We start from the raw sequence: 24,568 nt of genomic DNA on the forward strand, positions 1-24,568 counted from the left end.
TAAAATGCATTACTTTTAACTTCAAGCCCAGTCTTCATTCAAGTATCACAGCAGTTCTGTATCCTCACACAACCGGAATCATGTATCACAGCACTTCTCTATCCTCATACAACCAGAATATCAAAGACCCTCCCACATCTTCAATCTGACAGCTGACTGGGCAGCCCTGAGGGGGGGGGGGGTCAAAAGTCAGATTGAAGAAGCTTCAGGACTTTCTTGCCCAAAAGTTAAGAAGTAGCTTATTCATTCTGAACCATTAAAACATGTCAAAAATAACAGTTTTATATCCCAACCAGTAACTATATACAAAATTAAGGTGATGGAAGGTGGATGTGGATACTGAAGCAGTGAGGAATTCAAACATCTAATGTTATGGGTAAGTGCAGCTTATACAGTTATACTATGTCCATAATTCTTACTGTTGCAGTTAGGCTATATCGGTAGATTACCAGAATCTATTCAACCTGGGAGGAGGAAGAATATGGATCCTGGGACCCCTGGAGTATGGTCCTAGCAAAGCCAGTCCTGGATCTAGAAAAAGATTTAAGTTTGTAATGCCTTGTAAAGGTATGTACAGAGGACTATTTCTAGAGTACACACATTCCCAATACCCCATTGAAAAAGCAAGGTCCTAGTAGAATGAGCACTGATGCTACATGGAGCTGGTTTACCATGGTGGGCATAACAAAAGGCAAAAGCCATGGACAACCACATGGAAATAGGCTGCTTTGACATGAGTTGTCCTTTCCCAGTCCTAAAATAAGAAATAAATAGCTGGTGAGCATTTCTAAAGGACTTGATTCTGTGAAGATAGCACCTAAGCTACCTATGCACATCCAGAGTATGTGGAATCCTTTCTTTTTGGTCCTGAGGATCTGGAAAGAAAAAGTGGAGGATCCATAGACAGTCATGCTGAAATGGCTGCAAGATGTCACTTGAAAGAGGAATACAAAAGGCTAGAGGCTAGTAACTAACACACGTACTTGAGCACCAGGGTATATAATTCATGACAGGGTTCTGGTTATTTGCTAGGCATCAAATAAAAATATGTTCCACTTGCCAATATAAGATTTTCTAGTAGCAGACATTCTTGCCTCCTTGAGGTACTTAAAAGGAATTAGAATAGGAATTAGAATTGAATCATCCAGGCAGTTAGTTGAAAATGTATGAGACTGTGGTGTATGAAACTCCACCATTTTGTGTGAGTAGGTCCAATTTGTGAGGAAGCTTGTAGTAATCACCCTTGGCCAATTCCACAAGAAGGGAGAACCAGTGTTGTCTGTGGTGTTGACTGTAATCACCTGAAGAGGTCCTGGGAACCATAGATGATGAAGTGATTTTAAGGCATGTATCACAGCCAATATCTCTTTGACATTATGTACTTTGACCTTTCTGAGAAATCCCATAGGCCTTGCACCTGTATCTCCATTGAAACTGTCTCCAAATGAAATCTGAGGAGTCCATAATTACAGACTGGCTTGACAGTAAAGGAGAAAAGGCGGTACCTGAATTTCTTGTACATGTTGTCTTCACCAGTGCAGTTCCTTTTTTACAAAGTCCAAGATTGAAATCTGAGATTCCAGAGGATGCAAATATTGGGCCTATGTGTTTCTTAGAACACATTTAATCTTTCTTATGTTTAATCTGGCAAAAGTAATATTGAGAATCATAGATGTTATGATCCACAGGATCCTGTGATACTTTCTGGCTGAAGTCTAGGACTGAGTTGAGAAGCTCAGGAACATTTCCAGATAAAAATCTATCTTCCCCTGTGTCAAAAAAGCCTTCTGCTGCAGAGAAATCCTAGAAAGACAATCTTCTGTGACTGAGTCAATGAGGATATTTGAACATTTCTGCAAAAGAATGATACCAAGGCAGCTAAGGTCCCATCAATGCAAAATAACGTACAGCAACAAAATACTAGCCAGGACCACCAAGGCTTAAGATCAAACAGGATTTAATAAAAGGTTAGCACTTTCATGCCATTAACTAGGCAATTCATCAGACAAAATACAATACTACACATATACTTTATATAACACATTCAATTAATCAATGAAACAATGTATGTTCCTTAAGTAGGGGTTTTATAGGCACATAGCCATTAAGACCTTGACTTCTATGTGCCTGTAACTTAGTGATCCACTTGCTTTCAACCTTCTCAACAACATTATTTAAATCACCCCCCCTTATTAGTATCAACACACTGTAACACTAAGAAACTAAAAGAATGATCATTAAAGGCTTGTGCCTGCCTAAACAAAGGACTACTCATATCCTTATTTCTAATATAACCAACATGTTCCAATATTCGCTCCTTCAAGGTCCTAACAGTTTTACCTACATAGAAGCTAATTCATTTTACACAAAATGAAAGGTAAATAAGATTTTTACTAGTGCAATCTTCATAAAATTTAGGAGTAAAAATAAAACCATTAGATGGGTGTTTATACACTTTACAATTTGAAATATAGGGGCAGGCTGCACAATTCCTGCAGTTAAAAGTACCTAACCTATTTGACAAAGGTATGTCAGTGTTTCTTCTGCCATAACAAAGTTGCCTCTAAAGGGACAACCCATTTTTAAAACAGAAATGTGGCACAGCACCTACAATATCAGAAATAGAATTATCTGAAGTGAGTATAGGCCAGTTACTTCATATTACATCACATATAATTCCATCATCACTAGTAAAAGTAATAACTGGTCTTACCCAGCCTCGATCAGACATCTTAGTAGTAACACACATACTATTCATTTGAAAAATAAGGTTTTGCAAAACCGGACCTGGCTTCATTCACCTCTCTAATCGCTGAGTCCACATCATGAGCAGAATAGCCAAGTGTCTTTAACTCATATTTTAATGTACCCAATGCTGCCTGTAGACCAACATCACTAGTATGCAATCTAGATGTCCTAAAAGCTTAATTCTTAACTATCATTTTAAAAACATATCCCGGGTGCATACTAGTACAATGAAGCAATGTATTTTTTCTACAAGGTTTTCTATACACTGATGTTTGTAGTAATCCTCTCTCATTTTTATACAAATGAACATTTAAAAAATCAATATTATCAAGATGTGGATTCTTAGTAAATCTCAAAAAACTAGTTGTGGATTCAAGATAAATTACAAACAAATCTAATTCAGAGATGGGTCCATGCTTTTAGATCTTATTTTTGGGAGTAATGCTTTTATATATAATGATTGTATTTAATTACAGAAGGTTGGTGCGGCTATGGGCACTTCTTGTGCCAATAGCTACGCCAGCCTTGTTAAGGCCAATTGGGAGGATGCGTTTGTGACAGCATCACATGATTTTTCACCACACCTGAAAATTTTCAGGAGGTTTGTGGACAACATATTTTTTCTGTAGGATGGAACCATCTCTGAATTAGATTCTGGCCTATACTCATTTCAGATAATTCTGTTTCTGATATTGTAGGTGCTGTGCCATGTTTCTGTTTTAAAAATGGGTTGTCCCTTATGTTTCTGAGATTAAGTAAGTTCAAAAAGACAGACAGACAGATCGTTGAGAAGCAGCTAGAGACAAGGAAACAGCCCAACCAGGCATTTCTAGACTCGGAGAAAGCATATGACAAGGTCCCAAGAAAGCTGCTTTGGGCAGTCCTGCTATGCTTTGAAGTCCAGGAAACATTGGTAGAATTACTTTAAGGTATGTAAGAACCCAATGACACAAGTATGTACAGCTTTCAGACACACAGAGGGTGGAAACAGGTGTGCATCAGTGTTCATCTCTGAATCCACTGCTGTTCATACTGTTGATGGACCATATTAGCAAACAGGTTGAAGGGGACAGATCAACAAAGCTACTGTATGCAGACACTGTGGTATTACAAGCAGACTCTGAAACAGATAAGTGGGTTGATGACCCAAGCAAATGATAGGGGAATGAAATGCAAAACTGAAGGCATGTGGGATGAAACTGAATACAGACAAGAAATTTGTCATAGCAGCAAGTGGTTAAAATCAGATGAAGATAAACATTGATATGGAAGAGAAAACAGTGGAATGGGTTAACGTCTTCAAGTACCTGGGAGGGGGGGCATTGAGGAGAAGGGAAGTCTGAATGAGGAGGTCAAAGCTAGAATCACAGGAGCTGCAGCTAAAAGGCAGAGAGTGTTGGGGTAATCTATGACAGAAGAATGACAAAAAACAGAAAAGTATGATATGATGAAGATAATGACATAAATGTACAGTAGATAAATGTATGAAGGTGGGCTTTTCAATCAAGATTTTGACAGAACAGACTGGCTTCTGGAAAAATAAAGCTGAGCTATAACTGATGATTCTATTTTTTGATGGAGGACCCATTCATATTCCAAGACAGTACGGGCAATGTGTAATCAATTAGAGTTTACCATTTCACAGCTTCCAGGGAAGAGATGGAGTCATGAAAAAAATGTTTTGAAATGGTGTCATACCAGTCTCTTCGATTTGTTATTTGTAGTCCGGTGTGATGCTAGCTACAGGAGAAAGAGAGAAAGAATGTGTTTCCAGACTGTGCATGCAGGTACGTGGCATAAGTAGTTGCAAGGATGATGGAGTTTCAAGTATCCGAGTACACAGAGTCACTAGCTATGGTAACCAGCATAGTATAATCTTATATTACTTGGAGGAAAAATGTTATCCCTAAAACTTCCATTTCTCTTCATTTTCTATAGCTCCTTGATTAAGTTTCCATTTCCACAATAAAGGATACCTTATCTGCCAATAAAAGCATAGGCACTTCTAATATGTGGTTTGTGTACTGAAACAACATACTGTCAAAATATCCTTAATCCAATATCCTGATAAAAACAATAAAATCAATTCCTTGACTCTAATGCTACTGATGGTATGCAATACAGCGAACATTTTATGACAAGTGTTAAAATGAGGCAAACTCTATGCAGAACAAAGAGTATACATGTCTACAAAGACAAGCGATTTATGTGGACAAGTACATGAGGATAAAAAGAAACACTGGCTTGTTCTAGATACCTTCTTTTCTGTGATCTCTATTTTATTGCCTTGCAGGGTGGTCAGAGACTTTTGGGCTTTCAGTTCTGACAGCAAGAGCTGTTGACAACCTACAATGTGATAGAGTATTAGTTCAGCTGCGAGGCCTCTCGTCTTCCATTCTTCAGCCTGTTGAGGGAAAAACATCATCATCATCAGCATCATCAATGTCATCAGTGTCATCAATGTCATCAACATCTTCAACGTCAATGTCATCAATGTCATCAACATCATCAATATCATCAATGTCATCGTCACTGTAATCGTCATCATCAATGTCATTGTCAATGTCATCAACATCATCAATGTCATCGTCAATGTCATCAACGTCATCATCAATGTCATTGTCAATGTCATCAACATCATCATCAATGTCATCAGCATCATCAATGTCATCAATGTCATCATCAATGTCATCAACGTCATCATCAATGTCATCGTCAATGTCAGCAATGTCATCATAAATGTCATCAATATCAATGTCAATAACATCATCAATGTTATCGTCATCAATGTCAATGTCATCAATGTCATAGTCATCAACTTCATCAATGTCATTGTCAATGTCAACATCAAATTCATCAATGTCATTATCGTCATCATCATTAATGTCATCAATGTCATCAACGTCATATGTACAAAACTTTCATATCTATTCATGTTAGTTTCATCTACACTCCAGTCTGACAGCATGGTAGCATTTGACAGTGTGGTATGATATTTCTTTCTGAGATATAGCAATAATACATCTCCAAGGTGTGTTTGTATGTGAGGTGAAGCACAGTTCTTCCCCCCTCTTGTATCATAAACTTTTCTGCACCTGTCTCCACTTTAGTAAGCATTATCAAAAGATTCAATAGCTGATAATGTAAGTTTTGCAACCATTAGTAAACAGTACTTGATATGCAGTGATGCTGTGGCTGGTGTATAATAATTTACTAAGAACAGCAGAGATATCAAGCCCAGGAATCTGAATGGCATGGCCTACTACAACACACACACAAAAGAACTGCAACTGTCTGGTAAAGTGACTTATCAGACTTGCACAGCAGGAAATGGAATCAAACCCTGGACTACAAGAAGCAGTCTCTCAACAGCTTACAGCCTTAACTACCAGACTTTTGACTGTTTTCAGCCACTTCCCAATCTGTTTGACAATGAAAACACAGTTACATACATACATATAAAACTAACATGCACACAGCATGTGATAAATACACTGAAAGATACTTACAGAAACAGGTTCATAAGGCATAGAAGATAACAGTTAAGTACAAACACTGATACAGTGCCAAGTGAAAATGTATAGAGGTCACATCAATTCAATATAGAGTATTATATACATACCTGATAAATAACGCCCAACTGTAGACAACAGCTCAAGGAACACCTCCTCACCCAAAGTGCAGGTGTGCTCACAAACGTCATATTACATGAACCCAACATTTCTCTCACCCCTTTAGGTCTATTTCATCCTTCCTCATTTCATCTCATCATCCCCTTACTTATTGCCTGTTGTTCATCCTACTTCCCTCTTCTCTTTGCATTTCTCACACTTCTCTCTTTTCTACTCCTCTTCCCTCTGCATGCCTCTCACACCATTTCTCTGTCATCTCCCCATGGTTTCCATCTCACTTGCCTCTTCCAATGTCTTCATATCTCTGTATATAATGATATGCTGCTATCCTTGCAGCATACACCATGTCAACCATTAGGGCAACATCTTATCCAAACAACTCGGCTAAGCATAATTCCATTTTTCCATCCATGTTTTGACATTGCAAACTGTTTATTTTTTTTAAAGCAAGAAACATCTTTATTGAATTATCATTTATGCATAGGCAATCATGCATTTATATAAATGAAAACAAGCCAGACTGGCATTTGTTCAGTTACAAACATTGTACATTACATATAATCTTCTACACATTCATTGTCAATCAAAACTTGCATCACTCATTCAATTCTTGCCTTCCCTTAAACCTCATTCCTCCTCCAAACCATTTTTCTGCACGTATATTTTCCATAACTCACATTTTTTATGCCATTTTCTCCTTACCTTTTTCTAAAGCTCCCACTTCCAGTTCTTTTATTTCTGTTACTATATTCACTGCATCTAGTAAGCTTAGTTTAGACTTTGATTTCCAATTTCTAGTAACTGCTTTTTTGGTAGCCACCACAATTAAACTCAGCAAGACCTTAGTATGTCTAGGCAACTCAGATCCTGTATCACAGCTCAAAAAATCATTTCCTTAGTTACACTCATTTGTTCACCCAATATTATTGACAGAGTCTGGCAACTCATTACACACCCAAAACATACGATCTCAGTTACTTCTTCCAACATTTGCCATCTACCTAGCTTTTATAAACTAGAGAAGAGAGATTTAGGTTTCTTTATGCTAAAATTTAGGAGAGATAGGGAGGATACAATATGAGTTCCTAAAATACTAACAAATAACTATATTGGCATAGATCTTAGCTAAAGATAGCTGGCAGAAGAGAGCATTATCAACAAATTTAAGGTACTAACTATAAAATAACTAAGATGATTTCAAGCTTAAAGACCCTGAGCTACTAAGACAGGACAGAAGCTCTATCCCTTTCCTCAATATTTTATAGACTCTTGATGGATGATCTGTGACTCATCTACCATGGCAATAGAGACACTCCTTTTCTTGATATCCTATATCTCAGCAACTCTAATACCCTAGCAAACACCATACTCAAGGACCTAAACCTTCACCAGCAGATACGCAGAATGCAATGGAGAGACATATACATTAGGCAGTGCCTCACCCATCTCCAGAATAAGCTGCCCCTGAAAGATAAGCAGTATATATAGAACCTGTGTGAATGGATGGACATCCTCTAACTTATTCCAGGACTACATGGGGTATCCCACCTTCAGAAAGGGGATACAGCCTGAAGGTAGATATTTTCAAGGCATCAATGATTGTGAGATTAAATTGCCTTGAAACTCCTATGAATTCTCTGGACTCACTAGTACACAGTAAACCTACAGCAGCATTTACAAAAATATAGGTCAGAAGACTGAAATAAAGTAGATGGGTTTGATTTGGTCAGACAATAGGAAGGTCATGAAAGACTATAAATTATCTGGTTTACTATCAAGATGTTGATCACCCATCGGCGAATGTGCATTTTGTCAACTCCTTTACAAGAAATCCGTAATGCTGATTTCTCAGAATGTCACAAAAACACTGAACGTTGACATTTCTGACTGCGCCACACCTACAAACATGTGCTAACATGGATCAAAAAGGGGGTGAGATTTTGCGGTTCGGAATACTGGTGTTGGACATTTTCAACAGTCGCTGTTTGGAGTTTGCGTTAGTGGTGTTGATGATGTGCGATTGACATCTTGATTTTAAACCAAATTATCTCCTTCTGTTAACACTCTAATGGAAAGTAATATTAACAAAATGAATAAGCATGTAAGGCTTTTGAGAAGTGTGTGTAGCCCTTTTTTTTTGTAAATATATCTACACTCACACATGAATGTGTGTGTATGTGTGGAGGTGCGTGTGTTCACTATTCGTCTTTCTTGTAATGCCTATGCTCTCTGGGTTTCAGGAGTTGCCTTCCTCTTTTAATAGTGTCTCCAGTCTGTTATATGTGGCTATGATCTCTGTTAAAAAGGTAGTTTTCTGTCATTTTAACTTTTGCCGTACAGTTATTATCTGATACTGAGTACCATTTGCTGGGAAGCAGAAGCATGCTTGGTTATGTGCTCTTACCCAGCCGCCTGATTATTACTACTGATCGATGTCCTCGGTCTCATTCATAATTATTTATTATGAACAGGACCTGTAATACACATAATATTATTGTTACTGTCACAGATGTCTCTGTACATGAAGAAGACTGCATCACTTATTGATGTTTTATGTACAGTGAGGATATTTTCAAAAAATAAAACCTATTTATTTGATTTGACACATTTGTTTCCATTTTTGCTTCAGCTGCTAGCTACCCATCAGACCTGTCCTTAGTCTACAGGTTCTCTTGCTACCCATCAGACCTTTCCTTAGTCTATAGGTTCTCTTGCTACCCATCAGACCTTTCCTTAGTCTATAGGTTCTCTTGCTACCCATCAGACCTGTCCTTAGTCTATAGGTTCTCTTGCTACCCATCAGACCTGTCCTTAGTCTATAGGTTCTCTTGCTACCCATCAGACCTGTCCTTAGTCTATAGGTTCTCTTGCTACCCATCAGACCTTTCCTTAGTCTATAGGTTCTCTTGCTACCCATCAGACCTTTCCTTAGTCTACAGGTTCTCTTGCTACCCATCAGACCTTTCCTTAGTCTACAGGTTCTCTTGCTACCCATCAGACCTTTCCTTAGTCTACAGGTTCTCTTCCTACCCATCAGACCTTTCCTTAGTCTACAGGTTCTTAGATGTGCATGAGGCTAAAGGACACTAGAGACTTTTTAAGCCTTGCCATGCATCCCAAATCTCTGACAAGTTCTGGTACCTTGACAAGTGTAAGCAGGGGGTTGGGAGATAAAACATTTACAAGCAGGAGCTTGGGAGATGAACTATTCACATGCTGCCTGTTTCCTTTAGAGACATAGGTGCCAGACCAGGGATAAATGTCCTGTTCCACATCCAATTGTCTAAGTTACACTTGAAATAGTTTAGGGAGGAGCTCTGCTTTACATAGATGGGAAGCCTGTTCCAGAGAAGGGGTAGTCTCTGGGATACATACCTCAAGCAGGTCCTATTTATATCACAAGCAAGGTTTATTTTTTTTTAGAAAGGGTAAGTCTGGTGCTGTTTGTTTTGTGGACATGCAGGAGGTCCATCATAGTGGGGTCTGACAATGCCTTGTATGCCAGGCATAGATCTCTCCTCAACAGCCTGTAGGAAACAGAATACTGGAACAGGGCTTTGAGGAGGTTGGCACAGGACATGTTATTTATACTCTGTATTCTTTTAGTGAGGAACCTCTGTGGACGTTACAATTGTTGGACGTGCTCGGCTAGGTACATACTAAAGGGGGTATTCTACTCAATTATAGGTCTGATGAATGCTGAATACAGTGGAACAATGACTCTTTAGACCTAGATGCCATACCTTTGTTTATAAGTTGCACAACACAAAATGATTTCCTCACTACTGTGGCAGATGATGGTCAAAGGCTAACTTGCTGTCTATGTGTGTCTCCAAGTCTCTGATTAATGGGTCAGCTCTTAGGGGTGTTCTGTCAATATGATAGTTACCAGGGTGGTTGACTTCCTGAAGCATACTATTATGCATTTCTTGGCATTTAGATTCGTGGCTCTAACACAAGTTATTTGTTTGTGCCAGCCCTTTCTGAAGAACATTATTGTTGGTGGGGGATTCTATGACTGCTCCTACTTTTCAATCATCTGCAGATTTAGTCAGCCAGAGGTCCCTAGCATTGGCCTTGACTTCAAAGAAGTAAATGGCAAAAGAACAGTCTCAGGACAGATCCCTGAGGACTCCACTTGTGACTGGCCTTTTGTGGAGGTGGGCACACCAATTCTAACTTCCTGGGTCCACTCAGTGAGCCAGTTGGCTATCCACCGGGTGACATAAAGGGTTTGTACCTAACCTCTTGAGTGTGTCAACAATGCCCAAGTGGGGTATTGTGTCAAATGCCTTGGTCAGGTGAAGGTAGGCAGTGTGGACTGTTTTTCCCTTCTCCATTGCTTTAGTGGCCTTCTCAAAGAAGTCCACCAGGCTGACTAGGCATGATCTGCCCTTGATGGAACCAAATTTGGCTGGGTCCAGTGTTTGGGGGTTTCCTATGTCATTATTAATTATTTCCATGATAATTTTTTCCATGGATTTGCATATGAGACAGTAATACTTATGGGTCTCTAGTTTCCAGGCTCTGTAGAGAGAGGGATGACTGTTGCTATTCTCCATTTGTGAGGCAGGAAGACTGTTTGGAGGCTATAGCTAAATGGCAATTCCAGAGGGCTTGATAGGTCATGTTTCTTGCTTTTTAGAAGGCAGCCTGCGGCAATGTCTAAGCCCACTGATGCAGTGTTCTTAGTCTTAGAGAAAACATTGAGGACCTGCTCTCTAGTGATAATACCAGGAGTTATATTTAATGTCATTTCCTGATGGGAGGTTGTGGGGAGGGGTGAAGTTACAGCTGAATTTGTCTGTCTGTAGGTTACTATATCTTCTGCTTCTGAACAGTTGGCTCCATTAACAATGAACTCTGCACACAATTGTGCATTGCCTTTGAGGTTGCAAACAGAGCTAAAGAGAGCATTTTGGTTGTCCTTGGCCTGAGAGGTCAAATTTAAATCAAATTTGGCTTTGGTATAGTTTATTTGTCCTTGTTTATTTAGCTTGATGAGAGTGCTTTTATTCTGCTTGGTGTTGCACTTCCTAATTTTTGCCATGATTTTCTTCCTCCTGTTATACAGCCTATTGATTCTGAGATTCCACCAAAGTGGCTTGTTTTTTGAGTTAGTTCTGTACTTCTTCCTGGTGGGTACAGCTGCCTCTATGCAGCTATTAACATGCTTGTATAGGGTTTCTGTGAATTTTTCCATGTCAGCAGCAGTGTTTTCAGAGTTGGGTTAACAGCAGCTTGAAATGTTGCCATGTTATCACTTAATAGCAAAATGTTAGCCTTAGAGTATTTTCTGAATATTCCAGCGTTAGCTGGAGTTCTGGGCTTTATTTTTACTTCAAAGGACACTGATTTGTGGTCAGACTTTACCAGAGAGGTTATTACACTAGTGGGTGTGCATCACTCTCCCATATTTGAGAACCACATCTAGTATGTTTGTGCTCCTGGTTGGCACGTTGGCAATCTGGTCTAGGGATTTGGTGTTTAGAAAATCCAGGAATCTCTGTGCCTGCATGTTTGGTGTCATATATGATTTCCAGTTAATAGTGGGGTAAAGTCACCCATAAATATAGGTTCATAGGTTCATAGGTTCATACTAGGCTATCTGCCCAAGGGCATTTATAAGCCTAGCCCATAGTTATGTGGCTTTCACCACCCCTTTAGTTTGAATAAAACTATGCCTATTATTTTGCTGTGCCTCTGTCAAGCAGTGACACTGAAGTAATCCCTGGGGTATATCTGCGATCTCCCATCCATTGGTCAAGATTCCTCTTGAACAAGGCGAGCGAGGTGCTCTGCCTCACATGTACCGGGATTTTGTTCCACAGCATAGGGAGTCTCTGGGTAATGAATCTGTCCCTCCAGCACGTTCTATTAATAACCGTGTCAAGGTTTAGGTCTCCCGCCCTTGTGGTTCTGAGGGATCTAGATTTTTTGAGGTGAAGCATATTCATCAAATCTGGGTTTGACATGGCCTTATATGTCAGGCACAGGTCACCTCTGAGCAAGCGGTATGAGACTGAATAGACCTGGAGTTCTTTCAGTCGGGCAGCATAAGACATATTTTTGAGACCCTTTATCCTTTTGGTGAGGAACTTTTGGGGCCTTTCCAGCTGCTGCAGGTGTCGGGTCAGATACATTCGAATGGGGCATTGTACTCAATCATAGGTCTAATGAGTGATGAGTACAGGGGGAACGATGACCTCCCTTGATCTAGATGTGAATCCCTTCATGATCAGGTGGGCAATGTAGAAGGTTTTCCTAACTACTTTAGCAACATGAGTGTCAAGCGAAAGGCTACTGTCAACCTGGGTCCCCAGATCCCTGATGACTTCTTCTGTGCTCAGTGGATTGCCACCTATATGGTAGCTAGGGGTAACCTTGTTTTTCCCGAAGGGTATGACTATGCATTTCTTGGCGTTTAACTTTAGGCCATGGCTCTGGCACCAGTTATCCATTTCTGTGAGGCCCTTCTGAAGGATATCTGTGTCAGATGTGTTTTCGACTATGGCCCAGTTTGCAGTCATCTGCAAACTTTGTCAGCCATAACCCTCCTGTGTTTGCTTGTACTTCAGAAAAGTAGATGCTGAACAAGAGTGGACCCAGGACTGAGCCCTGTGGGACACCACTTGTGACAGGCTTTGAGTCTGACATGGCTCCAGCAACTCTGACCCTGTGGGTTCTGTCACTTAGCCAGTTTGCAACCCATCTTGTGATGTATGGGTTCACATTCAAGCTGATGAGTTTTTCGATGATACCTGAGTGGGGTATTGTGTCAAAGGCCTTTGCCAGGTCGAGGTAGGCTGTATGGACTGCCTTTCCCTCATCAATGGCCTTGGTGACTGTCTTGAAAAAGTCAACCAAGTTTAAAAGGCATGATCTGCCTTTGACAAAGCCAAACTGGGTTGGATCCAAAGTCTGCAAGTTCCCTATGTCTTTATTTATGAGTTCCATTATGATCCTCTCCATGGCTTTGCAGATAAGGCTTGTCAAGCTAATGGGACGGTAATTTCCAGGGTCAGTGGAGGCACCGCCTTGTGAAGTGGGACCACAGTCGCGTGCGCCACTCCTTGGGTACATATCCTGAGGTGAGGCTAAGATTAAACAGCTGTCCTAACTGCGGGTTTAATTCCTCATTGAGTTCATGGAGCACACAGCCGGGGACACCATCCGGTCCCATGGATGCTGTGTTTTTGCCTTGGAGAGCAGTTCTCACCTGGGCGTTGGAGATGTTTGGGGGCTACAATCCTCTGGTATAGATATCTCTCCTTTTGGGGGGGAGGGAGAAGTTTGCACTGAAACTGTCAGCCAGTATGTTGGCAATGTGTGTAGGTTCAGTAATCTTCACATCATTTTGAACTAATTCTGAGCATATCTGGGAGTTTCCTCCTAGGTTTCTAACATAGCTAAAGAAGGCCTTATGATTGTCTTTTGAGTCCTTGGCAATTTTTCTCTCAAAATTTGCCTTGGATGATTTTATGAGAGCTCTTAGTTTTTACTTATAATGATCAAAGGTGTCTTACCTTTCAAGGATTTTGCTCTATCTTGTAGTAGCATCCTCCTTTTGTTGTAGAGCTTGTTTATGGCTGGGGTCCACCAGACTGGATGCTTGCCTTTGGTACAAAGAGTCTTAGTTTTGTTTGGGATTGCCTGATCCATGCAGTCCTGTAGGTGCTGGTAGAAGGCATTTGTAAGTGATTCAGCGGTTTGAGTAATGTTTACCACTGGCTCAGGGGCCTTAAAGGAGACCACACTAGTTTTAGAAGTGTGAAGTTGGCTTTTGAGAAGTTTTTCACTGTGGTCTTTTTATTTCAGGTGGGGCGGGATGAGGACCTCCAGCGAGATTAGTTTATGATCTGATCTCACCAGTGAGGGGTATACTTCCGGTGTTGAACATTGTGATCCCATGTTCGTGATGATGAGATCAAGTATGTTTTCTCCTCTTGTGGGGATGGTGACTAGTTGTTCCATGGCATTTGAGTTTATGAACTCCAGGAACCTTTGGGCTAGAGTGTTTGGGCTTGAGTAGTGTTCCCAGTCTATATTAGGGTAGTTGAAGTCACCTAGTATGATGGTGTTTGGAGATACATTTATCCCTCCAATGTTTTCAGGAAGGCCATGTGAGGTTCCTGAGTTTGAGAGGGTGGCCTGTAACATGCTACAAATTGCAGAGCAGTCTTGCCTATGGTTAATTGCACCTGGATGGTCTCCGATGCATTGTGCGTTGCCACCAACCTTGAGGTGTGGGTGTCCTTTATGAATATGGACACCCCCCCTCCTTTCTTGGTGTTGTCCGGATTTTGGGGCGGAGCATGATATGAGGTGAAACCTGATAGTGCTGGGGTGCTCTCAGGAGCCTTGAACCAGGTTTCTGTCACAGCACAGACATCGATGTTCTCCATACTGAGAAGGGCCTCGAGTGCGTGCATCTTGAGATTGAGTCTTCTGGCATTGAGCAGCATTACCCTTAGTTTTTTTTCCTGGATGGTACTGGATTGGATGGTAAGTGCTTACAATAAGCTTAAATACATGTTATGGGTTTCCTGAGTTATAAAGGGGAACCTATAGCTTGCAAGGAAGTATTATTGGATTATGCCTATGAAGATTTGAACATGGAGAAGCTCAAGTGCATTGTCCTGTTCAACCAGCCTTGAGGTTTATTTTTTATGTAAATTGAGACACCTCCACAGTTAGTCCCAGTCTGTATAGTAGCTGATCTAAATGTGTGGGAGGCATTATAGCCTTGCACTGCCAGTGTGCTTTCTTTGGTTTTAAACCATGTCTTAGTGACTGCAAAGATGTCAGCATTCTCTAGGGTGAGGAGAGCTTTTAGGGAGTGGAGTTTCGTTATTTTATTTTATTTTATATTTGTTTACCAGGAAAGTCTGACTTGGAACTAAGCCAATTTCCAGTGGAGTACCAGGCAGAAACGCTCCAGATCCATGTCTTTGTAACATGGGAGGAAACAAGAGCACCCGAAGGAAACCCACATGAATTCAGGGAGGACATGCAGACTCCACACAGAAGGCACTCCAGCCGAGAATCGAACCGAAGAACCTCTTGCTGTGAGGCAACAATGCTACTGGTGCACCACTGAGCTATTCTTATTTAGACTACTAGCACTGAACAGCAACACCTTTAGATTTTCTTGGTTTTGATTTGCTATGTTGGAAGTATTTTCAGTTTGACATTGTCTAAAAAAGCAGCTATGATGAGAACAATGTTTTTAGCTAATATTTGAAAGCTTAGAGGGGAAAGGCCAGACAACCCTAGGCAAAGCTGCATGGTCTGTTGACCATCTACTTCCATGCTGACAAATACTGCACCCTCTTAGAATAACATCAAAAATAAAGCAAATTATTAAAGTCAGTCATCTTCTTGCCTACAGTGACATTGTGTGCATGCATCTCTCACATACCTTTTGTTTAGAATTAGCTGGCTGTCAGTAAACATAAGCCAATTTCTACATTGCTTTTGGATACCCATAGCCACCAAGATGGTAACAAAGATAGTGAGAAAGTTCATATGTATGGTAAGTAATGTCTTTTGGCTTTTCTCAGTTAGGGGTTGCCACAACAGAACTCCGGTCTGCTAATGATTGGCAGTGGATTTGTACGATGCAGAGTTGCCAGCCCAACGCCCAACCTTCAAAGAAGGCACACTCATTCATGCATGCACCTACCTGCATGTCTTTAAACATCACTTGCCCATGGGGAGGACATGCAGACTCCACACAGAAGGTGCTCCAGCAGAGAATCGAATGGAAGTACCTCTTGCTGTGAGGCGACAGCGCTAATCACTGCACCACCACGGCCTTCTAACTGCTGCACCACTGTGGCCTTGCACCACCGCAGCACAAGCCTTTTTCTATTGCTTAGATGGTTATGGTTAGAATATAAAAGAATGTCAAGGATATCTGGGTTGCAACTCTGGAGGCATTGCTTGACACTACAAACTAGTTGCCCTGTTTGCAACTAGGTAATTGGTGAAACTTCAAGGGTGCTTTTACAGGAAAATGTCAACTCATGGTGTCTGTATCTATACAGGGCTCTGCCAAACACTTGAGGGAAAACTAATAACTAGACTACAATGATTTATGGATAAAGTTAGGTTAGACAGCACCCAGTCAAGCACTACTTGCTGAAAAGAAAGAATTAGCTTTGTCAAACATGATGAAAGGAGTGGAATTGCCTGATTGGCTACTGCCTGTCTACTACTAGTGCTGGTCTCACCACAGCTTCATGCTGCTGGGACACATTACCCCTTTGCTTCTTTGCTCCCTAATAGCAAAACAGTAGCGCTATTCCCAACATGAAAAGTAGGCCACAGGCTCTTTGTTGATCAACAGTCTTGCACCAGATGATGCAGGGATCTGTAGGCTTATTGTAGCCTTTTCCTAGTAGATGCCTTGAAGAGCAATCAGACCAATTAGGAAGGTCCCACACAGAAACTCACTGCCCAGTCAGAGACAGACAAGAAGCAATGCCTTGTGCTCCTTCTCTCACAACGAGCAAAATATAAGCACAAGTTCCAAGTTGGAATCTATGAAGCAATTGTCAGGATTTCTGGTGATCAGCCGTCTCCAGGAAATAATGTCATGTAAGCACATTCATTTCCCACTAGGTAAGCACCAGCCAAGAGGGTTCATTATCCAGACAGCCATCAGCAGTGATTCAGAGTTTTTTTTCACTTCCTCCTCAACCCTAACAGTATGCACTTGCCACAGTAAAAATGGGCTGACCGCAGGGAATATCTCCTCCAGGAAGCCCCACCTCTTCCCCATAACACAACCAGTGGTCATTGCAGTCTCCACCAGAGAGACTGCATCACCATGAGTATCCCCAAGTTCATGCAGCACATCTCCAGGACAGGTCAGTATTGCTGTACAGCTCTAAATTCAGTGGTGAGGGTACCAAACCTTCAGACCTTTCTTATCTCAGAATAAGGAAGGCTAGAGCCTTGCTAGTTAGGTATGTGCTAGAAAAAAGGAAAAATAAAAAAAATATCTACATCCTGGTATAAAACACAGTAAACATAAAGGTTCATACTGCAACAGTGATCTATTTGAACATCTACTGTTATGGTAAGTTACTTAACACAACTGTACTATGCGCATCGTGAGATCACTGTTGCAGTAGCCTGAGCTATACTGGTAGACCACCACAGCTTACTGTGACTAATCTAAGAGGAAGAAGGGTCAGAGTCCAGGAGCCGCTGGAGAACAGTCCTATCAAAACCTGATCCGGACCGAGAGAAAGTACACTTATCTAAATAAACTTTCCATAACAGTAGATGTTTTAATAGATCACTGTTTCAGTAGGCTAAGCTACTCAAGTTATATACTGCTAAGGATATAGCCAACCAGCCAGCTTACAAAACCTAAAAGGCAGCTTCTACTCCCTCTAACTGCCAGGAGCTCGAGCACAGCTCCATATAAAAAGCAGTAAAAGCGGCAAAAGCTATAATGTATTCTTGTCTCAAAAAGTGAAGCAATAACCCTGAAAGGGAAAATCCTACAAAACTTAATGCAATTCTCACCTTGGCTACTGCAACAGTGATCTATTAGAACTCTTACTGCGCTACTGCAGCAGTGATCTATTAGAATTCTTACTGCGCTACTGCAGCAGTGATCTATTAGAATTCTAACTGTGCTACTGCAGCGGTGATCTATTAAAAGTCTTACAGCGCTACTGCAGCAGTGATCTATTAGAACTCTTACTGTGCTACTGCAACAGTGATCTATTAGAACTCTTACTGTGCTACTGCAGCAGTGCTCTATTAGAATTCTTACTGTGCTACTGCAACAGTGATCTATTAGAACTCTTACTGTGCTACTGCAACAGTGATCTATTAGAACTCTTACTGCGCTACTGCAGCAGTGATCTATTAGAATTCTAACTGTGCTACTGCAACAGTGATCTATTAAAAGTCTTACAGTGCTACTGCAGCAGTGATCTATTAGAACTCTTACTGTGCTACTGCAACAGTGATCGATTAGAACTCTTACTGTGCTACTGCAACAGTGATCTATTAGAACTCTTACTGCGCTACTGCAGCAGTGCTCTATTAGAATTCTTACTGTGCTACTGCAGCGGAGATCTATTAGAAGTCTTACAGTGTTACTGCAGCAGTGATCTATTAGAAGTCTTACTGTGCTACTGTAGCAGTGATCTATTAGAAGTCTTACTGTGCTACTGTAGCAGGGATCTATTAGAACTCTGTTATGGTAAGGTAACTTACACAACTGTGATATGTGTAACATTAGATTATTGTTGCAGTAGCCTAACTATTTTGGCAAGATTACCCATTGCTAAGAAACCAAAAAGGGAGGTGGAAGTAAATTAACAATCCAGAACCCATGGAGAATGGTCCAAGAAAAGCCTGTTCTGGATCTTAAAAGAAATCCAATTTACAGTGCTTTGTAATAGTATCTGTAGAGTACCCAGTTGCTATCTCTAGAATATGAATATATTCCACCACCTTCCAGAGAGCCACTGAAGGAACCACAGAAGGTGCCAAAGCCCTGGAAGAAAGGATCCCTGCTTGGAAGTGGTTGGTTATGGTGAGACTAGCAAAAAGAAATAGCATAAGATAACGATCTAGAAATAATCTGCACTGACACTGGCTGCCCTTTCTCTTACATTCATCCGAGACAAATCACTGATTATCATTGCTGAAGAACCTGCGTTTTTTCTATGTAGTATTCGAGCTTCCTGTGGGCATCCAGAATATGAAAAATTCTTTCTCCCTTGTTTTTAGGTTCTAGAAGAAAGACAGAAAGCAAAATAAGTATGTTTAAAGCAAAACGAGCGTGTTTAAGGCAAAATGAGTGTGTTTAAGGCAAAACAAGCATGTTTAGAGTAAAACGAGCGCAAGAAAAGTACAATGGACATGAAAAGAGATTAAACGAGCGAAACAAATATAATAAGAGTAAAAAGCGAGCATTAAGTGTAAATATAGTGAGGCGACTGCATGAGTTTTGGCAAAGTGCTGTGTTTTGGCACAACTATGACTTCCTATTGTATCAAGGGCATCACTAGAGTTATTTGAAGTATCTCAAAGTGTGTAAAAGTGCTTATAGAAAGTGTGTGCTTATTGCTGTGTATGTATTCCAAAGAGTTTATACTTCTGCAAAGTGCAACTGTTTCATGAAATACAGTCAAAGTATAGCCATTTCAAAAAAATTTCTTGTGCTGGGTGCATTTATTTGGAAAGTGATGCCATTACAGAGTGTTTCTTCCATTGTAAAGAGTTGCCTAGCAAGGTACCACCAGTTTGAGAAAGTTTTGTGTGCTGTATACAGTTTATTCTCAAAGTGCAATTACATTTTGCCATCAAAGCCAAATACTCCTCCCACCATTGCTCTACCATCCAGTTACTAAACTGGCTAGAACTTCCCAACTATCTAGACTATCTCCAACTTACTACTGCCCATAGGCTATTTAACCCTGCTAAATGTCCTGCACTATCCAACATCCTACAACCATACACCCCTCACAGGCCACTTAGATCTGCTCACCTAAACCTAATCACTGTCTACAAACCAAACTGCCCTGCTGGACAGCTTCTCCTTAGCTAAAAAATGGAACTCTCTCCCTCCTTCATTATGAACCACAGAAAACATTGACAACTTCAAATCCCAACTCCATTCCCACCTCTCCTTTAATTAGAAGTGGAATTGCAGTCTCCCCAACTAGCCTTCTTTTCTCTCTACTTTAAAATGCATTTCTATACTCCTTATATTTCTATACAGCTTAGCGGCCCCTGGGTACTACTTAATCTAACAATGTTATCTATATACATAATGTAAATATTGTAAATAGTCTGTTTTCCCTTTTCTCCCCTCCCTAACATTGTACTTGTACTACCATCACAAGACTCAGAGACTATGTAACCATTGAAACACTCATGTCATTACATGACTCACATGCTATGTAACCAATGCACCACATCATGTCTCTGATTTATAATGTAACTGTATCTTTGTATCTTATTGTAGTCTGTTGTATCGTAATGTTTACTATGTAATGTGGAGCTTTTCTCCCCGGGCCTCCACTGAAAATGGGCTCCTGAGCCCAATGGACCTCCCCGGTCATCAAACTGAAATAAATAAATAAATATTGACTCTGAACATCTCTTGCCCAGTTCATTCGCATTATGCATTTATTGATATGTTTCTTACACTGATAAGAGGTGATTTCTTGCAGTACAATAATTTCAAGAGTATTACAGTGCCCGAGAGACTTATTTTGCAAAGTTCAGTTATACAGAGGCTTATTGTGCTACTGGGCAAAGTTACAAATACTGGCATGCATTTTTGGCATATGTGTATGTGTAGTGTTCATGCTTATTTACAAAACTCTTCATTGGTATGTGTTAATGTGGCAGACGGCTTTCAAAAGCCCTTACCAGTTGTATTTGATCAGAATATTGCAGGGAATTGGAGAATATCTGAGTAAGAGTATGATATTTTTATACAAACAGCTTATTCTGATAGAGATGCATGCACCAGGGCATTCATTTTGCTAAACCTAGCTGGGTCAGAGGCCATAGAAACAGAGCGTTCATTTGTGTATGCACCAGCTGTATATGAAGGAGAAGGTGAAATTTGTCATATTGTTGTAGAGGGTGAATCAAGGGACCCCGAGTGTTTGAAGCACAAATTCAGAGAAATGTGTAACCCCCAGACAAATATTACATTAGAGAGACATTTGTTTTACACAAGAGATTAGAAACCAGAGGAAACATTTGCAGTTTATATAACTGACCTGAGAAACAAAGCTAAAATGTGTCAGTTTAGTGACTTAAAAGACGAGTTAATAAAGGACAGGCTCGTATATGATATTAATAGTGCTTCTGTGAGAAAGATCTTGCCTTTGACAGTGATTTAAAGTTGAGTAAAGCCATTGAGATTTGCCAGAGCCATGAAGTGAAAGAAAAACACACAAGTATGCTTGCGAGTGACAAGGGTATGGCTTCAGCAGGCTCCAGAGCAAATGTAGATAGCATGCAACATGTGGCAAACAGAAGTAGGCCTAAGCACATGGCAGCTACACCCCCTGATGGTTCACCAGGGAAACCATGGAGATTTACAGCAAGTTCTAAGACTAGTTCAGTTAAAGGAGCAAGAAAAGTCAGACAAAAAAGCAAATTGATCAAGTAGAGTTACAGCAGTCCACTTTACATGTAGATGGTGTAACAGTAATTGGTGATAGAGATTATGCAGTGAATTTGTTAGCAAAGGATGAAGTGTTTTGTACAGTCCAGATCAATGATAAATCCACAGAGCTTAAAGTAGACACTGGTTCAAAGTGCAATGTTATATCAGCACACACATTTGCTAAAATGACAACTAATGAGCAACTCACTGTGGCCAGTAGTGCGAAACTTGTTGCTTATGGAGGAAGAGATTCAGACCAAAGGCTCGGTGATGCTTTCATGTTATTTGGCTAAGAACTGTTACAACTTGTTATTCTATGTAGTCAGAAGACCAGTATAATCTTTATTGGGTCTCAAAGACAGTTTGAGAATGAGTCTGTTTTTTTTTACCAAAGAAGTTCATCACATAAGTGCATATCCTAGTTCCAATTTTTCTGAAGCCATTTTCTCAGAATATGCTGATGGTTTCGATGACAGGTTGGGTAAACTTCCAGTTGTGTATTCCATGAAGTTAGACCCAGAGGTCACTCCTGCAGTCTGACCAGTGAAAAGAGTTCTGATAGTTATGTAGGATAAAGTTAAGGCTCAGTTGGATAAAATGGTACAGCAAGGTGTAGTTTCTTCAGTTACAGAACCAACTGAATGGGTGTCGTCTATGGTAGCAGCTCGCATAAAAGGCTCAGACAAAATCAGAACTAAGAGACTTAAACAAAGCACTGAAGAGACTGCATCATCTAATGCATACAGTCAAAGAGGTTGCAGCTTTAATACCAAATTCCACTGTTTTTTCTATTTTGGATGCAAAAAGTTAATTTTGGCAAGTGATGCTTGATTGCAAATCCTCATTACTAACCACTTTTGGTACCCTGTTTGGCAGATACAGATTCCTAAGGATGCCATTTGGAATAAATTCTGCAAGTGAAGTCTTCCAGTGTGCAATGGACACATTTTTTCAGGTTATCCTTGTGCCATAATAGTAGATTATTTATTGGTTGGAGGCAATGGTGAAGCAGAGGATGACAGAAACCTAAAGAGAGTTCTAGACAGAGCATGTGAAGTAAACTTGAAGCTCAATTCTCTGAAGTGCAAATTCAGACTACCAGAAGTTACATATGTATGTCATTTATTTACCAGTACTGGCTTGAGACCAGACCCTACCAAACAAGCAGCTATTCTTGAGATGTCAGTGCCAGATAATGGCCAAGCTCTTCAGCATTTCCTAGGTATGGTCAACTATTTAGGTAAGTTTATACTAGACTTCAGTGAGTTGACAGCACTTTTAAGAGAACTGATGTGCAAAAATGTTGCATGGTCATGGTTAGATCAGAACCAGAAGGCATTTGAAGACCTTAAGCAGAAAATTGCCACCCTACCTACATTAAAATACTATGATGTGAGTAAACCAGTCACTCTTTCCTGTGATGCTTCAAGATTTGGTCTTGGTGCAGTTATTCTTCAAGAGGGCAAACCAGTAGCCTATGCATCTAGAACACCTACCCAAACTGAAATTCAATATGCTCAAATTGAGAAAGAACTTTTGGCAATACTATTTGCATGTTCAAAGTTTCATGATTAAATTTATAGTCGAGTTATTCAGATTGAAACTGATCACCAACCTCTAGCTACTATTCTAAAGAAGCCTATGCATTCAGCTCCAGTAAGATTACAAAGAATGATGTTCAGATTGCAAAAGTACAACTTCAAAATGGTCTATACAAAAGGCAAACTACTTTATCTGGCTGATAACTTATATAGATCACCCAGAAATACGATGGAACAGCTTGACACAGAGAATTTTGACTTTGATGTGATGGCAGTGCATAATTTCTCTACCAGTAGGCTTGATGAGCTGAGAGATCACACAAAGACTGATCCAATTTTGCAAACGCTCAATCAGTACATTAATGATGGATGACCATCACAGCAATCTTGTGTACCACCTGAAGTGCAAACCTATTTTCCTTACAGAGATGAAATATTGATGAAAGATGGTATTATTTTCAAAGGTCCTAAAATTGTTGTTCCTGCTTCCTTACAACAGGAATATATCCAGATTTTGCATCGTGGTCACCTAGGTTCCACATCCACCAAGAGAAGAGCAAGAGAACCAGCATGTTGGCTTTCATTACTGAAAGACATTGATAAAGTACTTTCTTCTTCTTCAGTATGCAATAGTACTAGACCACATTTGCAAAGAGAACCACTTCAGCTAAGTCAAGTTCCTGAACTACCTTGGTCAAGAGTAGCCACTGATAGCTTTGAGTGGGACAATCAACACTACTTAGTATTGGTAGACTCTTATTCTAATTGGTTTGAGATTGACTTACTATCTAACCTAACATCCACTACAGTTATTACAAAGTTGAAACATCATTTCTCAGTCCATGGTAGTCCACACAAGTTATTTCTGACAATGGTACTCAATTTACTAGTCAGTTGTTTAAGAAATTTGCAAGAGAATGGGACTTTGTACATGTTGCTAGCAGTCCTGAATATCCGCAGTCAAATGGGCTAGGTGAATATGCAGTGCAGAGTGCAAAGCAATTACTTGAAAGGTCAAAGCATGATAATACCGATGTCTTTTTGAATTTACTTAATCTCAGAAACATACCCCGTGATGACATACTTGGCTCACCTGCTCAAAGACTTCTATCTAGGCAAACCAGAATAACGCTACCTATAAGTTTATTGAGGCCTAAAGCTAAAAACAACAAAACCATCAAGGCTCAATTATTCAAGAAATGTTCTATCCAGAATTCCAGTTATGATAAATCAAGCAGAGTTCTCCATCATTGAGGAAAGGAGACATTGAGGATACAAACTGCGAAAGGTTTTGAACGGATTGGTCAAGTTACAGGTATATGTACTGAGCCAAGATTCTACCTTGTAGAATCTGAGGGTGTATTGTTCCTACTATACAGACATTAGATCTCAGAGCGATCCATATGTTGTTTCCATTCTTCAGTGTGATTCAGCCTCTACTTCCATTCCTGAGGATGTTCCAAATACTTCCAAGGTTGAACATT

The 24,568-nt window shown here is 40.3% G+C and overlaps 1 protein-coding gene across 1 annotated transcript in view; it reads right to left on the reverse strand.

The window, feature by feature from the left end:
- The window catches only part of STAB1 (stabilin 1), a 2,761,215-nt gene that overhangs the window by 1,006,795 nt on the left and 1,729,852 nt on the right, over positions 1 to 24,568 (reverse strand). The window contains exons 51-52 of the mRNA XM_044078505.1: positions 5,220 to 5,666; positions 5,006 to 5,152 (exon numbers count right to left, since the gene is read on the reverse strand). Of these exons, the coding sequence (XP_043934440.1) occupies positions 5,006 to 5,152; positions 5,220 to 5,666 (594 nt within the window). The remainder of the gene's footprint in view (positions 1 to 5,005; positions 5,153 to 5,219; positions 5,667 to 24,568) is intronic.

This window comes from Protopterus annectens, chromosome 7.part1, assembly GCF_019279795.1.
Source record: "Protopterus annectens isolate FY-2018-M chromosome 7.part1, PAN1.0, whole genome shotgun sequence".
In the NCBI taxonomy this organism is placed as follows: Eukaryota; Metazoa; Chordata; order Ceratodontiformes; family Protopteridae; genus Protopterus; species Protopterus annectens.